Source organism: Agelaius phoeniceus, chromosome 33 (genome assembly GCF_051311805.1).
Source record: "Agelaius phoeniceus isolate bAgePho1 chromosome 33, bAgePho1.hap1, whole genome shotgun sequence".
Lineage (NCBI taxonomy): Eukaryota > Metazoa > Chordata > Aves > Passeriformes > Icteridae > Agelaius > Agelaius phoeniceus.
In genome coordinates, this window is record NC_135297.1 from 341,751 (window position 1) to 365,250 (window position 23,500).

The window sequence follows — 23,500 nt, forward strand, 5'->3', positions numbered from 1 at the left end:
GGGGTTACTGGTCCATACTGGTTTATACTGGTCTGTACTGGTCTGTACTGGTCTGTACTGGTTTATACTGGTTTAAACTGGTCCATACTGGTTTAAACTGGTTTATACTGGTCTGTGCTGGTGCAGGACGATCACAAACTGGACGTGAAGGAGCTCGAGCTGAAATACAACACGAGCGTCACCAAGGTGAGAGTGACCAATGAGTGACCACTGAGTGACCAATGAGTGACCAATGAGTGACCAATGAGTGAGCACTGAGTGACCAATGAATGAGTGACCAATGAGTGAGCACTGAGTGACCATTGAGTGACCAATGAGTGACCATTGAGTGACCATGAGTGACCAATGAGTGACCACTGAGTGACCACTGAGTGACCACTGAGTGACCATTGAGTGACCAATGAGTGACCAATGAGTGAGCACAGTGACCACTGAGTGACCACTGAGTGACCAATGAGTGACCATTGAGTGACCATTGAGTGACCAATGAGTGACCATGAGTGACCAATGAGTGAGCACAGTGACCAATGAGTGACCATTGAGTGAGCACTGAGTGACCATTGAGTGACCAATGAGTGAGCACTGAGTGACCATGAGTGACCATTGAGTGAGCACTGAGTGACCACTGAGCGACCAATGAGTGAGCACTGAGTGACCACTGAGTGACCATGAGTGACCACTGAGTGACCACTGAGTGACCAATGAGTGAGCACTGAGTGACTACTGAGTGACCACTGAGTGACCAATGAGTGACCATTGAGTGACCAATGAGTGACCATTGACTGACCATTGAGTGACCATTAACCAATCACTGACCATTCCCACAGGGCCTGTCCGAGTCAGCAGCGGCCGAGCGGCTCCTCCGGGACGGTCCCAACGCGCTCAATGACCATTGAGTGACCAATGACTGACCATTAACCATTGACTGACCATTGAGTGACCATTGACTCTCAATGACCAATGACTGACCATTGCCTAACCACTGACCATTGAGTGACCATTAACCATTGACTGACCATTCCCACAGGGCCTGTCCAAGTCTGCAGCGGCGGCCGAGCGGCTCCTCCGGGACGGTCTGAACGCTCTCAATGACCATTGAGTGACCATTACCCAATGAGTGACCATTAACCATTGACTGACCATTCCCACAGGGCCTGTCCGAGTCAGCAGCGGCCGAGCGGCTCCTCCGGGACGGTCCCAATGTGTTCAATGACCATTGACTGACCATTGACTGACCATTGAGTGACCATTAACCATTGAGTGACCAATGAGTGACCATTACCCAATCACTGACCATTGAGTGACCACTCCATGTCCCCACAGGGCCTGTCCGAGTCTGCGGCGGACGAGTGGCTCCTCCGGGACGGTCCGAACGCTCTCAATGACCATTGAGTGACCAATGACTGACCATTACCCAATGACTGACCATTGAGTGACCATTCCCCATTCCCACAGGGCCTGTCCGAAGCAGCAGCGGCCGAGCGGCTCCTCCGGGACGGTCCCAATGTGTTCAATGACCAATGACTGACCATTGAGTGACCATTGCCCATTCCTGCAGGGCCTGTCCGAGTCTGCAGCGGCCGAGCGGCTCCTCCGGGACGGTCCCAACGCGCTCAATGACCATTGAGTGACCATTGAGTGACCATTGCCCATTCCTGCAGGGCCTGTCCGAAGCAGCAGCGGCCGAGCGGCTCCTCCGGGACGGTCCGAACGCTCTCCGTCCCCCCCGGGGCACCCCGGGCTGTGTCCGGTTCGGGCGGCAGCTGGCCGGGGGCCTGCAGTGCCTCATGTGGGTGGCGGCCGGCATCTGCCTGATCGCCTACGGCGTGCAGGAGGGGCAGGGCGACCGCGGCAGCTCCGACAACGTGAGGGACGCACCTGGGGATACACCTGGGGACACACCTGGGGATGGATGGGGACACCTGGGGGGGAGGAAATGGGGAAAATCGGTGAAAATTGGGGGAAAATCGGTGAAAATTTGGGGGTTTTGGAGGGGAAAATGGGATTCTGGGGACACCTGGGCACACCTGGGGACAGATGGGGACACCTGGGGGGGAGAAAACTGGGGGAAAATCGGTGAAAACTGGGGGAAAATCAGTGAAAATTTGGGGGTTTTGGAGGGAAAATTGGGGAATTGGGGGACACCTGGGCGCACCTGGGGATACCTGGGCACACCTGGGGACGGATGGGGGGGAGGAAATGGGGGAAATTGGAGGGGAAATCGGTGAAAATTTGGGGGTTTTGGAGGGGAAAATGGGATTTTGGGGACACCTGGGCAGGGATGGGAGACACCTGGGCACACCTGGGAAAGGCTGGGATACAGATGGGGGGGAGAAAATGGGGGGAAATGGCAAAATTTGGGTGAAAATTGGGGAATTTGGGGACAGCTGGGCACACCTGGGCACACCTGGGCACACCTGGGGATGGAGGGGAGGGGAGGAAATGGGGGAAATTGGGGGAAAATCGGTGAAAATTTGGGGGTTTTGGAGGGAAAATTGGGGAATTGGGGGACACCTGGGTGCACCTGGGCACACCTGGGGATGGATGGGGGGGAGGAAATGGGGAAAATCGGTGAAAGTTGGGGGAAAATCGGTGAAAATTTGGGGGTTTTGGAGGGGAAAATGGGATTCTGGGGACACCTGGGCACACCTGGGGACAGATGGGGGGGAGGAAATGGGGGAAATTGGGGGACAATCGGTGAAAATTGGGGAATTTGGGGACACCTGGGCACACCTGGGGGCACCTGGGGACAGATGGGGGGGAGGAAATGGGGGAAATCGGTGAAAATTGGGGGAAAATCGGTGAAAATTGGGAAATTTGGGGACACCTGGGCACACCTGGGTGCACCTGGGGACACCTGGGGACAGATGGGATAGCGATGGGGGAGAGGAAATGGGGGAAATTGGGGGGAAATCGGTGAAAGTTGGGGGAAAATCGGTGAAAATTGGGGAATTGGGGGACACCTGGGCACACCTGGAGGGCAGAAAATGGGGAAAATTTGTCAAAATTGGGGAATTTTAGGGACACCTGGGCACACCTGGGGGGGGGAAAACGGGGAGAACAGCGAAAATGGGGTTAAAAATGGGGATTTTGGGGGGGGAAATTGGGATTTTGGGCACACCTGGGCACACCTGGGGGGGAGAAAACGGGGGAAAATGGTGAAAACTGGGTTAAAAATGGTGTTGAAAATGGGGTTAAAAATGGGGATTTTGGGGGGGAAATTGGGATTTCGGGCTCACCTGGGCACTCACCTGGGCACTCACCTGGGCACACCTGGGGGGCAGAAAATGGGGAGAAAACAGCGAAAATGGGGTGAAAATGGGGTTAAAAATGGGGTTAAAAATGGGGATTTTGGGGGGGTAATTGGGATTCTGGGCACACCTGGGCACACCTGGGCGCTCACCTGGGCACACACCTGGGCACACCTGGGGGGGAGAAAACGGGGGAAAATGGTGAAAATTGGGTGAAAATGGTGTTGAAAATGGGGTTAAAAATGGGGATTTTGGGGGGGAAATTGGGATTTCGGGCACACCTGGGCACACCTGGGCACACCTGGCCGCTCACCTGGGCACTCACCTGGGGGGCAGAAAATGGGGAGAAAACAGCGAAAATGGGGTAAAAATGGGGTTAAAAATGGGGATTTTGGGGGGGAAATTGGGATTTCGGGCACACCTGGCCACACCTGGCCACACCTGGCCGCTCACCTGCGCACACCTGTGCAGCTGTACCTGGCCGTGGCGCTCATCGCCGTCGTGGTGGTCACCGGCTGCTTCGGCTACTACCAGGAGTTCAAGAGCACCAACATCATCGCCAGCTTCCGCAACCTGGTCCCGCAGGTGGGCACACCTGGGCACAGCTGGGCACACACCTGGGCACAGCTGGGGACACACCTGGGCACACCTGGGGACACCTGGGGACACCTGGGGGTGGGGAAATGGGGGAAAATGGTGAAAATTTGGAGGAAATTGGTGAAAATTGGAGAATTTGGGCACGCCTGGGGGCGGGGAAATGGGGAAAAATTGGGGAGAAATTGGGGGGAAATTGGGAGGAAATCGGTGGAAATTGGAGAATTTGGGGACACCCGGGCACACCTGGGGGTGGGGAAAATTTTGGGGGGAAATTGGTGAAAATTGGAGAATTTGGGGACACACCTGGGCATGCCTGGGAGACGGGAAAATTTTGGGAAAATTTGAGGGAAATCGGTGAAAATTGGAGAATTTGGCGACACACCTGGGCACACACCTGGGCTCACCTGGAGCCTGATTTGCATAATTTTGAGCCCTCATTTGCATACCCGAGATCCTAACTGCACACCTGGGGAGCCTCATTTATATCCCTGATCCCTCATTCGCACACCTGGGGGGCCTCATTTGCATACCTAGGACCTCATTTGCATACCTGGAGTCCCACCCACTCACCTGGGCTCTCACCTGCACACCTGCAGGGCCTCATTTGCATCCCCGATCCCTCATTCGCACACCTGGTGGGACTCATTAGCATACCTGAGCCCTCATTTGCACACCTGAGGACTCATTGTCTCACCTGGGGGGGGGGGCCTCATTTGCATACCCAAGCCCTCATTTGCATACTTAAGCCCCCATTCGCACACCTGAGGGGCCTCATTTGCATACCTGGAGTCCCACCCACTCACCTGGGCTCTCACCTGCACACCTGGGGGGCCTCATTTGCATAGCTGGGCCCTCATTTGCATACTTAAGCCCCCATTTACACACCTGAGGGGCCTCATTCGCACACCTGAGGGGCTTCATTTGCATACCCGAGCCCTCATTTGCATACCCGGGATCCCACCTGCACACCCGGGGGCCCTCATTAGCATACCTGAGCCCTCATTTACATCCCCAATCCCTCATTCGCACACCCGGCGGGCCTCATTAGCATCCCCGATCCCTCATTTGCATACCTGGCGCCTCACCTGCAGCAAGCCACGGTGGTGCGGGCGGGGCAGGTGCTGCAGGTGAACGCGGCCGAGCTCGTGGTCGGGGACGTGGTGGAGATCAAAGGTGGGGACCGGGTGCCGGCCGACATCCGCGTGCTGGCGGCGCAGGGCTGCAAGGTGAGCGCACCTGGGCACACCTGGGCGCACCTGGGGGGAGAAAAATGGGGGAAATTGGGTGAAAATCGGGTAAAAAATGGGGGAAAAATGGTGAAAATCGGGTTAAAAATGGGGGTTTTAGGGGGGAATTGGGAATTGGGGGCACCTGGGGTACACCTGGGCACACCTGGGGGGGAGAAAAGGGTGAAAATCGGGTTAAAAATGGGGGGAAAACGGTGAAAATTGGGTGAAAATGGGGGTTTTAAGGGGGGAAATTGGGAATTTGGGGGCACCTGGGCACACCTGGGGAGGGGGGAAATGGGTGAAAATTGGGTGAAAATCGGGTTAAAAATGGGGGTTTTAGGGGGGAATTCGGGGGCACCTGGGTAGTACCTGGGGGCAGATAAAACACACCTGGGTAATACCGGGGCACACCTGGGGGCACATATAACACACCTGGGCACACCTGGGCACACCTGGGGCACCTGAGGATGTACCTGGGCACACCTGGGGGCACATATAACACACCTGGGCACACCTGGGCACACCTGGGGCACACCTGGGGGCACATATAACACACCTGGGCACACCTGGGGCACACCTGGGGCACACCTGGGCACACCTGGGGGAAGTTGGGGCACACCTGTGACACACCTGGGCACACCTGGGCACACCTGTGACACACCTGGGGCACACCTGGGGCACACCTGGGCACACCTGGGCACACCTGGGGGCTGTTGGGGCACACCTGGGCACACCTGTGGCACACCTGGGCACACCTGGGGATGTACCTGGGCACACCTGGGCACACCTGGGGCACACCTGGGGCACACCTGGGCACACCTGGGGCACACCTGGGCACACCTGGGGCACACCTGGGCGCTCAGGCATGGGCGGGGCCCTGCCCAGGTGGACAATTCCTCGCTGACGGGGGAGTCGGAGCCGCAGACGCGCTCACCTGAGTGCACGCACGACTCGCACCTGGAGACCCGGAACATCGCCTTCTTCTCCACCATGTGCCTGGAGGGTGAGCGCACCTGGGCGGGGCACACCTGGGCGCTCACCTGGGCGCTCACCTGGGTTTTTGGGAGGGAAAAATTGGGGATTTGGGAGCACCTGAGGGGTACCTGGGGGTGTCTGGGCTCCACTTGGGCACACCTGGGGAACACCTGGGGACATCTGGGGGTGTCTGGATCACACCTGGGTCACCTGAGTTCCACCTAGACACACCTGGTCACACCTGGGTCCCATCTAGACACACCTGAGGACACCTGGGACACACCTGGGTCACACCTAGACACACCTGGGTCACCTGAGTTCCACCTGGGCACACCTGGATCACATCAGGGAACACCTGGGTCTCACGTGGGTCATACCTGAGTCCCATCGAGGCACACCTGGGTCCCATTTGGGCACACCTGGGCACACCTGGGTCACACCTGGATCCCATCCAGACACACTTGGAGACATCTGGGGGTGTCTGAGCACACCTGGGTCTCACCTGCGTCCCACCTAGACACACCTGGGTCTCACCTGAGTTCCACGTAGACACACCTGATCATACCTGGGTCACACCTGGGGGCACCTGGAGGTGTCTGGGTCACACCTGGTCATACCTGGGTCACTTGAGTTCCACCTAGACACCCCTAGGCACACCTGGGTCACACTTAGACACACCTGGGTCGCACCTGGGTCACATCAGGGAGCACCTGGGTCACATCAGGGAGCACCTGGGTCTCACCTGGCTCCTGGTTGGACACACCTGGGTCACCTGAGTTCCACCTAGACACACCTGGGCACACCTGGGTCCCACCTGGGTCATACCTGAGTCCCATCTAGACGCACCTGAGCACACCTGGGTCTCACTTGAACACACCTGGGCACACCTGGGTCCCACCTGGTCACACCTGGGGCACACCTGAGTCCCATCTAGACACACCTGAGGACATCTGGGTCCCACTTGAACACACCTGGTCCCACCTGGGTCACACCTGGGTCCCACTTGGACACACCTGGGCACACCTGGGTCATACTTAGACACACCTGAGTACACCTGGGGGTGTCTGGGTCACACCTGGGTCATACCTGGTCACACCTGAGTCCCACCTGGGTCCCACTTGGAAACACCTGGTCCCACCTGGGTCCCACCTGAGTCCCATCTAGACACACCTGGTCCCACCTGTGTCCCACCTAGGCACGGCCACGGGGCTGGTGATCAGCACAGGTGAGCGCACGGTGATCGGGCGCATCGCCAGCCTGGCCTCGGGCGTGGAGAACGAGCGGACGCCTGGGGCACACCTGGGGCACACCTGGGTCACACCTGAGTCACACCTAGACACACCTGGGGACATCTGGGGGTTCCTGGGCTCCACTTGGTCACATCTAGACACACCTGGGTCCCATTTGGACACACCTGGGTCTCACCTGAGTCCCATCTAGACACACCTGAGGACATCTGGGTCCCACTTGGACACACATGGGTCACATCAGGGTCACACCTAGGCACACCTGGTCCCACCTGGGTCACACCTGGACACACCTGAGTACACCTGGGTCTCACCTAGAGACACCTGGGGACATCTGGGGGTGTCTGGGTCCCACCTGGGTCCCACTTGGACACACCTGGGTCACACCTGGGACACACCTGGGTCTCACCTGGCTCACACCTAGACACACCTGGGTCACCTGAGTTCCACGTAGACACACTTGGACACACTTGGGGACATTTGGGGGTGTCTGAGCACACCTGGGTCCCACCTGGGTCCCACCTGTGTCCCATCTAGACACACCTGGGCACACCTGGGTCACACCTGGGTCATACCTGGGTCACATCTAGACACACCTGGGTCACACCTGGGTCCCACTTGGACACACTTGGGGACATCTGGGGGTGTCTGGGTCCCACCTGATCCCACCTCGATCCCACCTGAGCACACCTGTCCCCCCCGGCAGGCACGGCCACGGGGCTGGTGATCAGCACAGGTGAGCGCACGGTGATCGGGCGCATCGCCAGCCTGGCCTCGGGCGTGGAGAACGAGCGGACGCCGATCGCGGTGGAGATCGAGCACTTTGTGGACATCATCGCCGGCCTGGCCGTGCTCTTCGGCGGCTCCTTCTTCGTGGTGGCCATGCTCATCGGGTACCCCTTCCTGCGCGCCCTCGTCTTCTTCATGGCCATCGTGGTGGCCTACGTGCCCGAGGGGCTGCTGGCCACCGTCACGGTACGCACCTGGGCGCACCTGGGGGACACACCTGGGGCGTTGGGGAGGTGTTTTATGGGGTTCCAGCAAAGTCTGTGGAGGTTCCGAGGTCCCTATGGGTTCTACCAAAGGTTCTGGAGGTCTGGAGGGTCCCTCAAGGGCTCCACCACAATGTGGGAGGGTGTGGGGGACACCTGGGCACACCTGGGGCACACCTGGAGTGGAGGTGGTGAAGGGTTTCTTATGGGGTTCCAGCAAAGTCTGTGGAGGTTCTGAGGTTTTTTATGGGTTCTACCAAAGGTTCTGGAGGTCTTGAGGTCCCTCATGGGCTCTACCACAGACACCTGAGCTCACCTGGGCGCACCTGGGGCAGGTGTTTTATGGGGTTCCAGCAAAGTCTGTGGAGGTTTTTTATGGGTTCTACCAAAAGTTCTGGAGGTCTGGAGGTTCCTCGTGGGCTTCACGGCAATGCGGGAGGGTCTGGAGGACACCTGGGCGCACCTGGGCGCACCTGGGCAGAGGTGGTGAAGGTGTTTTATGGGGTTCCATCAAAGTCTGTGGAGGTTCTGAGGTTTTTTATGGGTTCTACCAAAGGTTCTGGAGGGTCCCTCATGGGTTTCATGGCAATGTGGGAGGGTCTGGAGGACACCTGGGCTCACCTGGGCAGAGGTGGTGAAGGTGTTTTATGGGGTTCCATCAAAGTCTGTGGAAGTTCTGAGGTTTTTTATGGGTTCTACCAAAGGTTCTGGAGGTCTGGAGGGTCCCTCATGGGGTCCCCGGCCATGTGGGAGGGTCTGGAGGACACCTGGGCACACCTGGGCACACCTGGGGGCGCAGGTGGTGAAGGTTTTCTTATGGGGTTCCATCAAAGTCTGTGGAGGTTTTTATGGGTTCTACCAAAGGTTCTGGAGGTCTTGAGGGTCCTCATGGGCTCCATCACAATGCGGGAGGGTCCGGATGACACCTGGGGGCGCACCTGGGCACACCTGGAGTGCAGGTGGTGGTGTTGGGGAGGTGTTTTATGGGGTTCCAGCAAAGTCTGTGGAGGTTCTGAGGTCCCTATGGGTTCTACCAAAGGTTCTGGAGGTCTTGAGGGTCCCTCAAGGGCTCCACCACAATGTGGGAGGGTGTGGGGGACACCTGGGCGCACCTGGACGCACCTGGGGGCACAGGTGGTGGTGTTGGGGAGGTTTCTTATGGGGTTCCAGCAAAGTCTGTGGAGGTTCTGAGGTTTTTTATGGGTTCTACCAAAGGTTCTGGAGGTTCCCTCATGGGCTCCACTGCAGACACCTGAGCTCACCTGGGGGGACACACCTGGAGTGGAGGTGGTGGCATTTGGGCAGGTGTTTTATGGGGTTCCAGCAAAGTCTGTGGAGGTTCTGAGGTTTTTTATGGGTTCTACCAAAGGTTCTGGAGGTCTTGAGGTTCCCTCATGGGCTCCACTGCAGACACCTGGGCACACCTGGGCACACCTGGGCACACCTGGGGGCATTGGGGAGGTGTTTTATGGGGTTCCAGCAAAGTCTGTGGAGGTTTTTTATGGGTTCTACCAAAGGTTCTGGAGGTCTTGAGGTTCCTTGTGGGCCCCTCATGGGTTTCATGGCAATGCGGGAGGGTCTGGAGGACACCTGGGCGCACCTGGGGGCAGGTGTTTTATGGGGTTCCAGCAAAGTCTGTGGAGGTTCCGAGGTTTTTTATGGGTTCTACCAAAGGTTCTGGAGGTCTTGAGGGTCCCTCATGGGTTTCACGGCCATGTGGGAGGGTCTGGAGGACACCTGGGCTCACCTGGGGACACCTGGAGCCACACCTGGGGCACTGGGGAGGTGTTTTATGGGGTTCCAGCAAAGTCTGTGGAGGTTCTGAGGTCCCTATGGGTTCTACCAAAGGTTCTGGAGGTCTTGAGGTCCCTCATGGGCTCCACCACAGACACCTGAGCTCACCTGGGCACACCTGGGCACACCTGGGGGCGGGTCAGACTTCGGGGATCTGTTGACGTTTTTATGAATTTCCGCCCAAAATTTCGGAACCTCTGAACGTCCTTATGGGCCCCACCACAACATGGAGGGTCCGGGGGACACCTGGGTACACCTGGGCACACCTGGGCACGCCTGGGCACACCTGGGCGCACCTGGGCGGGGTCAGACTTTGGGGATCTGTTGACATTTTTATGAATTTCCACCTAAAATTTCGGAACCTCCGAACGTCCTTACGGGGTCCCACCACCACATCCGCGGTCTGGGGGGTGGGGTGGCACAGGTAGAGGACACCTGTGCGCAGGTGAGCACACCCGGACCTCGTGTGTGGAGCCCTCAAGGTTCCTCCATGTGTGTGAAATTCCACCCGAAACCGCGAAATCTCCAAAACCGCGGAAGCTCCGAGACCCTCACCTGTCCCCACCACCTCACCTGTCCCCACCACCTCACCTGCCCAGGTGTGCCTGTCGCTGACGGCCAAGCGCCTGGCGCGCCGGAACTGCGTGGTGAAGAACCTGGAGGCCGTGGAGACGCTGGGCTCCACCTCCGTCATCTGCTCCGACAAGACGGGGACCCTCACCCAGAACCGCATGGCCGTGGCGCACCTGTGGTTCGACGGGCAGGTGCACGCGGCCGACACCACCGAGGACCTCTCAGGTGAGGGCCCCGCCCCGGGGGGCGCACCTGGGCAGGTGTGAGGAACCTTTGAGGTTTCTACCAAAGGTTCTGGAGGTTTTGAGGTGGGGTCTCCATGGAGGTCCTTCCTTGAGGTCTTTATGGGTTCCACCACAATGTGGGAGACACCTGGTGGCACCTGGGGACACCTGGACAGGTGTTGGAGTTTGTGGCCAGGTGTGAGGAACCTTTGAGGTTTCTTACGGGTTCTACCAAAGGAGGTTTGGAGAGGGGGTGGTGGGGTCTTCATGGAGGTCCCTGAGGTCTTTATGGGTCCCACCACAATGTGGGAGACACCTGGGCACACCTGGGGCACACCTGGGCACACCTGGACAGGTGTGAGGAACCTTTGAGGTTTCTTATGGGTTCTACCAAAGGAGGTTTTGAGGTAGGGTCTCCATGGAGGTTCTTGAGGTCCCACCACAATGTGGGAGACACCTGGGGACACACCTGGGCACACCTGGGGACACCTGGACAGGTGTTGGAGTTTGAGGTTTCTTGTGAGTTCTACCAAAGGTTCTGGAGGTTTTGAGGTAGGGTCTCCATGGAGGTCCTTATGGGTCCCACCACAATGTGGGAGACACCTGGGGGCACCTGGGGACACCTGGGCACACCTGGGTGCACCTGGACAGGTGTGAGGAACCTTTGAGGTTTCTTACGGGTTCTACCAAAGGTTCTGGAGGTTTTGAGGTGGGGTCTCCATGGAGGTCCTTGAGGTCCTTATGGGTCCCACCACCATGTGGGAGACACCTGGGGCACACCTGGGGCACACCTGGGGACACCTGGGGGGGAGAAAATGGGGGAAAATTGGGTGAAAATCGGCGGAAATTTGGGGGTTTGGGAGGGAAAATTGGGATTTTGGGCACATCTGGGCACACCTGGGCACACCTGTCCATGTCCCACCTGTCCATGTCCCACCTGTCCATGTCCCACCTGTCCCTGTCTCACCTGTCCCATCTCACCTGTCCCATCTCACCTGTCCCTGTCCCACCTGTGTCCCCACCTGTTCATGTCTCACCTGTCCCATCCCACCTGTCCATGTCCCACCTGTCCCATCTCACCTGTCCCTGTCCCACCTGTGTCTCACCTGTCCCTGTCCCACCTGTGTCCCCACCTGTCCATGTCCCACCTGTCCCATCTCACCTGTCCCTGTCCCACCTGTCCCCAGGTGAGGCCTTTGACCAGAGCTCCCCGTCCTGGGCCATGCTCAGCCAGGTGATCTCGCTCTGCAACCGCGCCCAGTTCAAACCCGGCCAGGAGGGCGTGCCCGTGGCACAGGTGAGGCCGGGAGGGACTGGGTTATACTGGGATATACTGGTTTGTACTGGTTTGGACTGGGAGGGGTTGGTTTATACTGGTTTATACTGGGATATATTGGGTTATACTGAGATATACTGGATTGCATTGGGTTATACTGGGATATACTGGTTTGGACTGGGAGGAGCTGCTTTATACTGGTTTATACTGGTTTGTACTGGTTTGTATTGGGTTATACTGGGTTATACTGGTTTGGACTGGTTTGGACTGGGAGGGGTTGGTTTATACTGGTTTATACTGGGATATATTGGGAGGGACTGGGAGGGACTGGGTTATACTGGTTTGGACTGGATTATACTGGGATATGCTGGGTTATACTGGTTTATACTGGTTTGTATTGGGTTATACTGGGTTATACCGGTTTGGACTGGGTAAACCGGGAGATACTGGTTTGGACTGGGTTATACTGGTTTGTACTGGGAGGAGCTGGTTTATACTGGGTTATACTGGTTTGTATTGGGTTATACTGGGATATACTGGTTTGGACTGGGATATACTGGTTTGTACTGGTTTGGGCCGGTTTGGACTGGGAGGAGCTGGTTTATACTGGGATATACTGGTTTTTACTGGTTTGTATTGGGTTATACTGGTTTGGGCCAGTTTGGGCTGGTTTATACTGGTTTATACTGGTTTGGACTGGTTTGGACTGGTTTGGGGGTTTGAGGTCACTGGTTTGTACTGGTTCATACTGGTTTGGTTTGGGGTTACTGGTTCGTACTGGTCTATACTGGTTTATACTGGTCTGTACCGGTTTATACTGGTCTATACCGGTTCATACTGGTTTGTACTGGTTTATACTGGTTTATACTGGTTTTTCCTGGTTCGTACTGGTTTGGGGTCACTGGTTTATACTGGTTTGTACTGGTTTATACCGGTTTTCCCCGGTTCGGGCCTTTTCCCTTACCGGTCCACACTGGGAGTAACCGTGACTGTGTGTGGGCGTGTGTGGGCGTGTCCTCACCGCCGGCCCCGCCCCTTGCCCCGCCCCCTCTCAGCGTGACGTCATCGGGGACGCGTCGGAGTCGGCGCTGCTGAAATTCGCGGAGGCGACGTCGGGGCCGGTGGCGGCCGCCAGGGGGCGCTTCCCGAAGGTGGCGGAGCTGCCCTTCAACTCCAGCAACAAATTCCAGGTGAGCTCAGGTGGGGCACGGACAGGTGGGGCAGGTGGGATATGGACAGGTGAGACAGGTGGGACATGGACAGGTGGGACGGGACAGGTGAGACAGGGACAGGTGAGGCAGGTGAGACACAGGTGGGATAGGGACAGGTGAGATAAGGGACAGGTGGGGCACGGACAGGTGAGACACAGGTGAGACATGGACAGGTGGGACAGGGGAGATATGGACAGGTGAGACACAGGTGGTGCAGGGACAGGTGAGGCAGGTGAGACACAGGTGGGATAGGGACAGGTGGGACATGGACAGGGGAGATAAGGGACAGGTGAGACAGGTGAGATGGGGACAGGTGAGATAAGGGACAGGTGAGATAAGGGACAGGTGGGATGGGACAGGTGGGACAAGGACAGGTGGGACCAGACAGGTGGGACAGGGACAGGTGGGACAGGGACAGGTGAGATGGGACAGGTGAGACACAGGTGGGATAGGGACGGGTGAGATGGGACAGGTGGGACAGGGACAGGTGGGACAGGGACAGGTGGGATATGGACAGGTGAGACACAGGTGGGGCACGGACAGGTGAGATAGGGACAGGTGAGACACAGGTGGGACAGGGACAGGTGGGGCAGGTGAGATAGGGACAGGTGGGACAGGTGAGATCAGACAGGTGAGACATGGACAGGTGGGACACAGGTGGGATAGAGACAGGTGGGACATGGACAGGTGGGACAGGTGAGAGACAAGTGTGCCCAAAGTGCATCCCAGGTGTATCCCTATGGTGTTACCTGTCCCAGGTGTATCTCAGGTGTATCCCAGGTGTGTTTTACCTGTCCCAGGTGTATCACATTTGTATGCCAGGTGTGTCTCTCTCACCTGTGCAGGTGTCTGTGCACGATGCAGGTTCCCGGCAGCTCCTGGTGCTCAAGGGCGCCCCCGAGCGGGTCCCAGGTGTATCTCAGGTGTATCCCAGGTGTATCAGTTACACCCTGGGTGTATCCCAGGTGGTGTTACCTGTACTCAGGTGTATCTCAGGTGTGTTTTACCTGTCCGGCAGGTGTCTGTCCATGACGCCGGCTCCCGGCAGCTCCTGGTGCTCAAGGGCGTCCCCGAGCGGGTCCCAGGTGTATCACAGGTGTATCCCAGGTGGTGTTACCTGTACTCAGGTGTATCCCAGGTGTATCTCAGGTGTATCCCAGGTGTATCTCAGTGTGTCCCTGACCTGTCTCAGGTGTGTTTTACCTGTCCCACAGGTGTCCGTGCACGATGCAGGTTCCCGGCAGCTCCTGGTGCTCAAGGGCGCCCCCGAGCGGGTCCTCGAGCGCTGCTCGGGGGCGCTGCAGGGGGGGGAGGAGCAGCCGCTGGACGCCGAGTGGAGGCGGAGCCTGGAGGGGGCGTGTCTGGAGCTGGGGGGCGGGGCGAGAGGGTGCTCGGTGAGTGGGGGAGGGGCTGGGGGTGGTGGGGGAGGGGAAAGGGCGCCCGACCACGACCCCTCCCCCACCCATTCCGTGCCGCCCTGCGGCCCCAAAATGGCCCCAAAATGGCCCCAAAACGTCCAGAAATGGCCCCGAAATGGACACAAAATGCCCCAAAATGGCCCCAAAACGTCCAGAAATGGACACAAATGGCCCCAAAATGTCCCAAAATGGCCGCAATTGGTCACAAATGTCCTTAAATGGCCCCAAAATGGCCCCAAAATGGCCCCAATGGTGTCCCCAATGTCCCCATTAACGACCCCAAGGGTGGCCCCAATGATGTCCCCAAACGTCCCAAAATCTCCCCAAAAATGACCCCATTGATGACCACAGTGATGTCCCCAGTGGTGTCCCCATTGTCCCCAATGATGTCCCCAATGATGTCCCCAATGTCCCCTCTGTGTCCCCATTGTCCCCAATCCCATTTTTTCCCAATTTTTCACCATTTTTTCCCATTGTTCCCCATTTTCACTCAATGTCCCCAATGGTGTCCCCATTGTCCCCATTCCCCCATTGTCCCCAATGTCCCCAATGTCCCCACTGTCCCCAATGCCCCCATTGCCCCCATTGCCCCCTCAATGTCCCCAATGCCCCCAATGTCCCCAATGGTGTCCCCATTGTCCCCATTCCCCCATTGTCCCCAATGCCCCCAATGTCCCCAATCCCCCATTGCCCTCAGTGTCCCCAATGTCCCCATTGTCCCCTCAATGTCCCCACTGTCCCCTCAATGTCCCCATTGTCCCCAATGCAGGTTTCTGCGCCCACTGGCTCCCCGCTGGCACCGTCCCCATTGTCCCCATTGGTGTCCCCATTGTCCCCTCAATGTCCCCAATCCCCCATTGCCCCCATTGCCCCCATTGTCCCCATTGTCCCCATTGTCCCCACTGTCCCCAATGCAGGTTTCTGCGCCCGCTGGCTCCCCGCTGGCACCGTCCCCATTGTCCCCAATCCCCCATTGTCCCCAATGTCCCCATTCCCCCCTTGCCCCCATTGTCCCCATTGTCCCCATTGTCCCCATTGTCCCCAATGCAGGTTTCTGTGCCCGCTGGCTCCCGGCTGGCACCGTCCCCGTGGGGACACCGCCTGAGGACCTGGCCCAGGTGGCCTCCGGGCTCTGCTTCGCGGGGCTCGTGTCCCTCATCGACCCCCCCCGCGCCACCGTGCCCCAGGCCGTGCGCAAGTGCCGGACAGCCGGGATACGGGTACGGGGACACTGGGGACAGTGGGGACAATGGGGACAATGGGGGCAATGGGGGACAATGGGGGCAATGGGGACAATGGGGAGGTTGGGGACATTGGGGAAATTGGGGAAATTGGGTGGGTTGGGGACAGTGGGGGCAATGGGGACATTGGGGACAATGGGGGACACTGGGGACACCGGGGACAATGGGGACACTGGGGGGGTTGGGGACATTGGGGGGCAATGGGGGGGCAATGGGGACAATGGGGACACTGGGGGGGTTGGGGACATTGGGGGACATTGGGGGCAATGGGGACAATGGGGGATACAGAGGGGACATTGGGGACAGTGGGGGCAATGGGGGCATTGGGGGACACTGGGGACAATGGGGACACTGGGGGGGTTGGGGACATTGGGGGACACTGGGGGCATTGGGGACAATGGGGACACTGGGGACAATGAGGGGACACTGGGGGCAATGGGGGATATTGGGGACAATGGGGGCATTGGGGACATCTGGAGGGTTAGGGAGATTTGGGGATATTTGGGGTGGTTTGGGACACCGGGGACACCAGGGACACCATTGGAGACATCAATGGGGGCAATGGGGACACTGGGGACAATGGAAAATTTGGGGGATTTGGGGATATTTGGGGTGGTTTGGGACACTGGGGACACCATTGGGGACATTTGGGGTGGTTTGGGACATTGGGGCCTTTTGGGGACACTGGGGACACTGGGGGGATTTGGGACATTGAGTAGATTTGGGGACGTTTGGGGGTGTGGGGACACTTGGGGACATTGGGAGGGAATGGGGAACAATGGGGAAAAATGGTGGAAATTGGGAAAAAATGGGATTGGGGACATTGGGGACAAGGAGAATTTGGGGATATTTGGGGCCATTTGGGGACAATGAGAATTCAGGGACATTTGTGGGGATTTGGGGACATTGGGGACAATGAGAATTTGGGGCCATTTGGGGTCATTTGGGGCTATTTGGGGGCATTCGGTGACATTGGTGACAATGAGAATTTGGGGCCATTCGAGCTCATTTGGGGCCAAGGAGAATTTGGGGACATTTCGGGATATTTGGGGCCATTTGGGGACAACGAGAATTTGGGGTCATTTGAGGGGATTTGGGGACATTTGGGGACAATTTGAGGAAAATGAGGATCTTGGTGACAATGAGAATTTGGGGACATTTGGGCTCATTTGGGGACAATGAGAATTCGGGGCCATTTGGGGCCAGTTCAGGGGGTTTCAGGCGAGTCCCGCAGGTGATCCAGGTGTGTCCCCAGGTGTGTCCCCAGGGGATCCAGGTGTGTCCCCAGGTGATCCAGGTGTGTCCCCAGGTGTGTCCCCAGGGGATCCAGGTGTGTCCCCAGGTGATCCAGGTGTGTCCCCAGGTGTGTCCCCAGGTGATCCAGGTGTGTCCCCAGGTGTGTCCCCAGGTGATCCAGGTGTGTCCCGTCCCCCCCCGTGTGTCCCCAGGTGATCATGGTGACCGGTGACCACCCGGTGACGGCCAAGGCCATCGCGGCGCAGGTCGGGATCATCTCCGAGGGCAGCGAGACCCCCGAGGACGTGGCCAAGCGCCTGCACCTGCCCCTGGAGCAGGTACAGCCCAGGTGAGCACGGGGACAGCCCAGGTGAGCACAGGGAACACCCGGGGACAGCACAGGTACAGCCCAGGTGAGCACGGGGACAGCCCAGGTGAGCACGGGTAACACCCAGGTGTGTCACCTTCCAGGTATGGGACAGGTGGCCCAGGTGTGTCACTGCCCAGGTAACTCAGGTGTGTGACAGGGGTGTGACAGGTGTGTGACAGGTGTGTGACAGGTGTGTCACAGATAACTCAGGTGTGTCCCAGGTGTGTCCCAGGTGTGTCCCAGATAACTCAGGTGTATCCCAGGTGTGTCCCAGGTGTGTCCCAGGTGTGTCCCAGATAACTCAGGTGTATCCCAGGTGTATCCCAGGTGTGTCCCAGGTGTATCCCAGGTGTGTCCCAGGTGTGTCCCAGGTAACTCAGGTGTATCCCAGGTGTACCCCAGGTGTATCCCAGGTGTACCCCAGGTGTATTTCAGGTGTATCCCAGGTGTGTCCCAGGTGTGTCCCAGGTGTATCTCAGGTAACCCAGATGTGTCTCAGGTGTGTCTCAGGTGTAACTCAGGTGTACCCCAGCTAACTCAGGTGTATCCCAGGTGTGTCCCAGGTAACTCAGGTGAATCTCAAGTGTGTCCCAGGTGTATCCCAGATAACTCAGGTGTATCCCAGGTGTGTCTCAGGTGTGTCCCAGGTGTATCCCAGGTATCTCAGGTGTAACCCAGGTGTGTCCCAGGTGTACCCCAGATAACCCAGGTGTGCCCCAGGTGTGCCCCAGATAACCCAGGTGTATCCCAGGTGTGCCCCAGGTAACTCAGGTGTATCCCAGGTGTGTCCCAGGTAACTCAGGTGTATCCCAGGTGTGTCCCAGATAACCCAGGTGTGTCCCAGGTGTGTCCCAGATAACTCAGGTGTATCTCAAGTGTATCCCAGGTAACCCAGGTGTGCTCCAGCTAACCCATGTGTACCTCAGGTAACTCAGGTGTGCCCCAGTTGTACCCCAGATAACCCAGGTGTGTCTCACCTGCAGCCAGGCGCGCGCCCGGGTGGTCACAGGTTCCGAGCTGGCCGCGCTGCCCCCAGGTGCCCTCGAGGAGCTGCTCCGCGCCCACCCCGAGATGGTTTTCGCCCGGACGTCGCCGCAGCAGAAATTGGTCATCGTGGAGAGCTGCCAGCGCCTGGTGGGCACACCTGGGCGCACCTGGGCGCACCTGGGCGCACCTGGCGGGGCGGCCCTGGCGGCCTCGCTGTCCCCAGACCCCAATTTCCCCCGTTTTTTCCCATTTTTTCCCCGTTTTTCACCCAATTTTAGGGTTGTTTTCCCAAATTTTCCCCATTTTTCCCCAAATTCCCCATTTTTTTTCAATAGCCTCAATTTCCCCCATTTTTTCCCCGTTTTTTGGGCCGATTTTCACCCAATTTTGGGGTTGTTTTTCCCCATTTTTCCCCCAAATTCCCCATTTTTTTCAATGTCCCCAAACCTCAATTTCCCCCATTTTTTCCCCCGTTTTTTCCCCCTGGTTTTTCCCTGTTTTTTTCAGTTTTTTTCCCCCCTTTTTTTTCCCCCATTTTTTCCTCATTTTTGCCCGTTTTCCCCCATTTTTTTTCCTGTTTTTTTCCCCCGGTTTTTCCCCATTTTTCCCCGTTTTTTTTCCTGTTTTTTCCCTGTTTTTTCGGGGTTTTTTTCCCGTTTTTTCCCCAATTTTCCCCGGCTTTTCCCCCATTTTTTCCCCCTTTTTTTTGGGTTTCTTCCCTGTTTTTTCCCGGTATTTTTTTGCCTGTTTTTCCCCGTTTTTCCCCTGTTTTTTTCCCCCGGTTTTTTTTCCCATTTTTCCCCCCGTTTTCCCCCCGTTTTCCCCCATTCTTCCCCATTTTTTTCCCTTTTTTTTTTTGCTTTTTTCCCCCGTTTCTTGCCCGTTTTTCCCCGTTTTTTCCCCCATTCCCCCCCTTTTCCCCCGTTTTTTCCCATTTTTTCACAATTTTGACCCAAACCCGCCTTCAGGGTGCCATCGTGGCGGTGACGGGCGACGGCGTGAACGACTCGCCGGCGCTGAAGAAAGCCGACATCGGCGTGGCCATGGGCATCGCCGGCTCCGACGCCGCCAAGAACGCGGCCGACATGATCCTGCTGGACGACAACTTCGCGTCAATAGTGACAGGGGTGGAACAAGGTGAGAAACACACCTGGGACAGGTGAGAAACACCTGAGATAGGTATGGGACAGGTATGGGATAGGTGAGATACCCGGGGCAGGTGTGGGACAGGTACGGGATAGGTGTGGGACAGGTGATCCTGCTGGACGACAACTTCGCATCGATTGTCACAGGGGTGGAGCAAGGTGAGAAACACACCTGGGACAGGTGAGACACTTGGGACAGGTATGGGATAGGTGAGATACCCGGGACAGGTGTGGGGCAGGTGATCCTGCTGGACGACAACTTCGCGTCCATTGTGACGGGCGTGGAACAAGGTGAGGAACGCACCTGAGATACACCTGGGACAGGTGTGGGATAGGTGAGATACATGGGACAGGTACGGGACAGGTATGGGACAGGTGATCCTGCTGGATGACAACTTCGCCTCCATCGTGACGGGCGTGGAACAAGGTGAGGAACACCTGAGATACACCTGGGACAGGTATTGGACCTGGGACAGGTGTGGGATAGGTGTGGGATAGGTGAGATACCTGGGGTAGGTGTGGGACAGGTGATCCTGCTGGACGACAACTTCGCGTCAATAGTGACCGGGGTGGAGCAAGGTGAGGAACACACCTGGGACACACCTGGGACAGGTATGGGACAGGTATGGGATAGGTGAGATACCTGGGACAGGTATGGGACAGGTGTGGGACCAGGGACAGGTATGGGACAGGTGACCCTGCTGGACGACAACTTCGCGTCGATTGTGACAGGGGTGGAACAAGGTGAGAAACACACCTGAGAATACACCTGGACAGGTGTGGATACCTGTCCCCGCACACCTGGGCTGTCACACACCTGTACCTGTCCCTGCTCACCTGTACCTGTCCCCACTCACCTGAGCCATTCCCACACCTGTCCCCTCTCACCTGTCCCCGCCCACCTGCTGGCCCCGCCCCCAGGCCGGCTGATCTTCGACAACCTGAAGAAGTCGATCGCCTACACCCTGACCAAGAACATTCCGGAACTGACGCCGTACCTGGTCTACATCACGGCCAGCGTGCCCCTCCCCCTGGGCTGCATCACCATCCTCTTCATCGAGCTCTGCACCGACATCGTGAGCGCGCACCTGGGCACTCACCTGGGCACTCACCTGGGCACGCACCTGGGGGCACCTGGGAGGGGAGGAATGGAAAAATCCGGGTGGAATTTGGGTGGGAAATGGGGATTTTGGGGGGTTTGGGGTTACCTGGGCACACCTGGGGGCACCTGGGCACACCTGGGCACACCTGGGGGCACCTGGGAGGGGAGGAATGGAAAAAACTGGACGAAATTTGGGTGGGAAATGGGAATTTTGGGGGGTTTGGGGTTACCTGGGGGCACCTGGGCACACCTGGGCACTCACCTGGGCGCTCACCTGGGCACAGCTGGGAGGGGAGGAAGGGAAAAAACTGGGCGGAATTTGGGTGGGAAATGGGAATTTTGGGGGGTTTGGGGTTACCTGGGGGCACCTGGGCACAGCTGGGCACACCTGGGCACTCACCTGGGCACACCTGGGGGCACCTGGGCACTCACCTGGGCACAGCTGGGAGGGGAGGAATGGAAAAAACCGGGCGGAATTTGGGTGGAAAATGGGGATTTTGGAGGGTTTGGGGTTACCTGGGGGCACCTGGGCACACCTGGGTCACACCTGGGCACTCACCTGGGCACACCTGGGGGTGGGGAAATGGGGAAAATTGGTGAAAATTGGAGATTTTGGAGGGAAAATTGGGAATTTGGGCACACCTGGGGGCACAAAAATGGGGAAAAACGGCAGAAAAATTCGGGGAAAATCGGAGAAAAATTGGGGAAAAATCAGAGAAAATTTGGGCAAAAATCTGGGGAATTTGGGGGCACACCTGGGGGCACAAATATGGGGAAAAATGACCAAAAAATTCGGGGAAAATCGGAGAAAAATTTGGGGGAAAATCGGTGAAAATTGGAGAATTTGGGGCTCACACCTGGGGGCACAAAAATGGGGAAAAAATGGCAAAAAAAATCGGGGAAAATCGGAGAAAAATTGGGTGAAAATCGGTGAGAATTGGGGAATTCGGGGACGCTCACCTGGGCACACCTGGGGGCACAAAAATGGGGAAAAAATGGCAGAAAAATTTGGGGAAAATCGGAGAAAAATTGGGGAAAAATCAGAGAAAATTTGGGGAAAAATCAGTGAAAGTTGGGGAATTTGGGGGCTCACACCTGGGCGCACCTGAGGGCACAAAAATGGGGGAAAATGGGGAAAAAATTCGGGGGAAAAATCAGTGAAAATTTGGGGAAAATCGGTGAAAATTTGGGGAAAATCAATGAAAATTCGGGGGAAGAATCGGTGAAAATTGGGGAATTTGGGAGGGCACTCACCTGTGCACACCTGGGCGCACCTTGGGGCATAAAAACGGGGAAAAATGGCAGAAAAATTTGGGGAAAATCGGAGAAAAACTGGGGAAAAATCGGTGAGAATTTGGGGAAAAATCGGTGAGAATTTGGGGAATTTGGGGGCTCTCACCTGGGCACTCACCTGTGCACACCTGGGCGCACCTTGGGGCATAAAAATGGGGGAAAAATGGCAGAAAAATTGGGGAAAATCGGTGAGAATTGGGGAATTTGGGGGCACACCTGGGGACACCTTGGGCATAAAAATGGGGAAAAAAATGGTAAAAAAATTCGGGGAAAAATTGGTGAAAATTTGGAGAATTTGGGGGCTCACCTGGGCACACCTGAGGGCACAAAAACGGGGAAAAATGGGCAAAAAAAATCGGGGAAAATCGGAGAAAAATTGGGGAAAAATCGGTGAAAATTGGGGAATTTGGGGGCTCACACCTGGGCACTCACCTGGTGCTCACCTGGGCACTCACCTGGGCAGTTCCCCTCGGTGTCCCTGGCCTACGAGCGCGCCGAGAGCGACATCATGCACCTGCGGCCCCGCAACCCCCGGCGCGACCGATTGGTCAACGAGCCCCTGGCGGCCTACTCGTACTTCCAGATAGGTGAGGGGCACACCTGGGCACACCTGGGGGCGGGGAAAGGGGGAAAAGAGGTGAAAATTTGGGGAAAATCGGTGGAAATTTGGGGAAAATCGGTGAAAATTGAGGATTTGGGGGCACCCCTGGGTTTGGGTTACCTGTGAGCTCACGCACCTGAGGCCTCACCTGTCCAGGTGTTTTCCCTCAGCTGTATCTCACCTGTATCTCACCTGTCCCAGGTGTGTCTCACCTGTCCATGTCCACCTGTGTCTCACCTGTCTCACCTGTCCATGTCCCACCCATCCCTATCTCACCTGTCTGGTCTCACCTGGCCCTGTCTCACCTGTCCCACCTGTCCCTGTCCCTATCTCACCTGTCCCATCTCACCTGTCCATGTCCCACCTGTCCCACCCATCCCACCTGTCCATATCTCACCTGTGTCTCACCTGTCCATGTCCCACCTGTCCATGTCCCACTTGTCCATGTCTCACCTGTGTCTCACCTGTCCCATCTCACCTGTTCATATCTCACCTGTCCCTGTCCCACCTGTCCCCGTCTCACCTGTCCATATCTCACCTGTCCCACCTGTCTCACCTGTCCCATCTCACCTGTCCCACCTGTCCATGTCCCACCTCTGTCTCACCTGTCCGTGTCCCACCTGTCCCACCTGTCTCACCTGTCTCATCTCACCTGTCCATGTCTCACCCATCTCACCTGTCCATATCTCACCTGTATCTCACCTGTCCATGTCCCACCTGTGTCTCACCTGTCCCACC

The 23,500-nt window shown here is 57.2% G+C and overlaps 1 protein-coding gene across 1 annotated transcript in view; it reads left to right on the plus strand.

Moving 5' to 3' along the window:
- The window catches only part of ATP4A (ATPase H+/K+ transporting subunit alpha), a 30,820-nt gene that overhangs the window by 1,962 nt on the left and 5,358 nt on the right, over positions 1 to 23,500 (plus strand). The window contains 17 exon segments of the mRNA XM_077192405.1: positions 127 to 186; positions 1,662 to 1,865; positions 3,723 to 3,836; positions 4,940 to 5,074; positions 5,963 to 6,080; positions 8,006 to 8,274; positions 10,685 to 10,883; positions 12,070 to 12,179; positions 13,214 to 13,348; positions 14,584 to 14,725; positions 14,728 to 14,763; positions 15,838 to 16,007; positions 17,477 to 17,613; positions 18,618 to 18,768; positions 19,590 to 19,758; positions 20,688 to 20,842; positions 22,625 to 22,748. Coding sequence (XP_077048520.1) covers positions 127 to 186; positions 1,662 to 1,865; positions 3,723 to 3,836; positions 4,940 to 5,074; positions 5,963 to 6,080; positions 8,006 to 8,274; positions 10,685 to 10,883; positions 12,070 to 12,179; positions 13,214 to 13,348; positions 14,584 to 14,725; positions 14,728 to 14,763; positions 15,838 to 16,007; positions 17,477 to 17,613; positions 18,618 to 18,768; positions 19,590 to 19,758; positions 20,688 to 20,842; positions 22,625 to 22,748 — 2,428 coding nt within the window.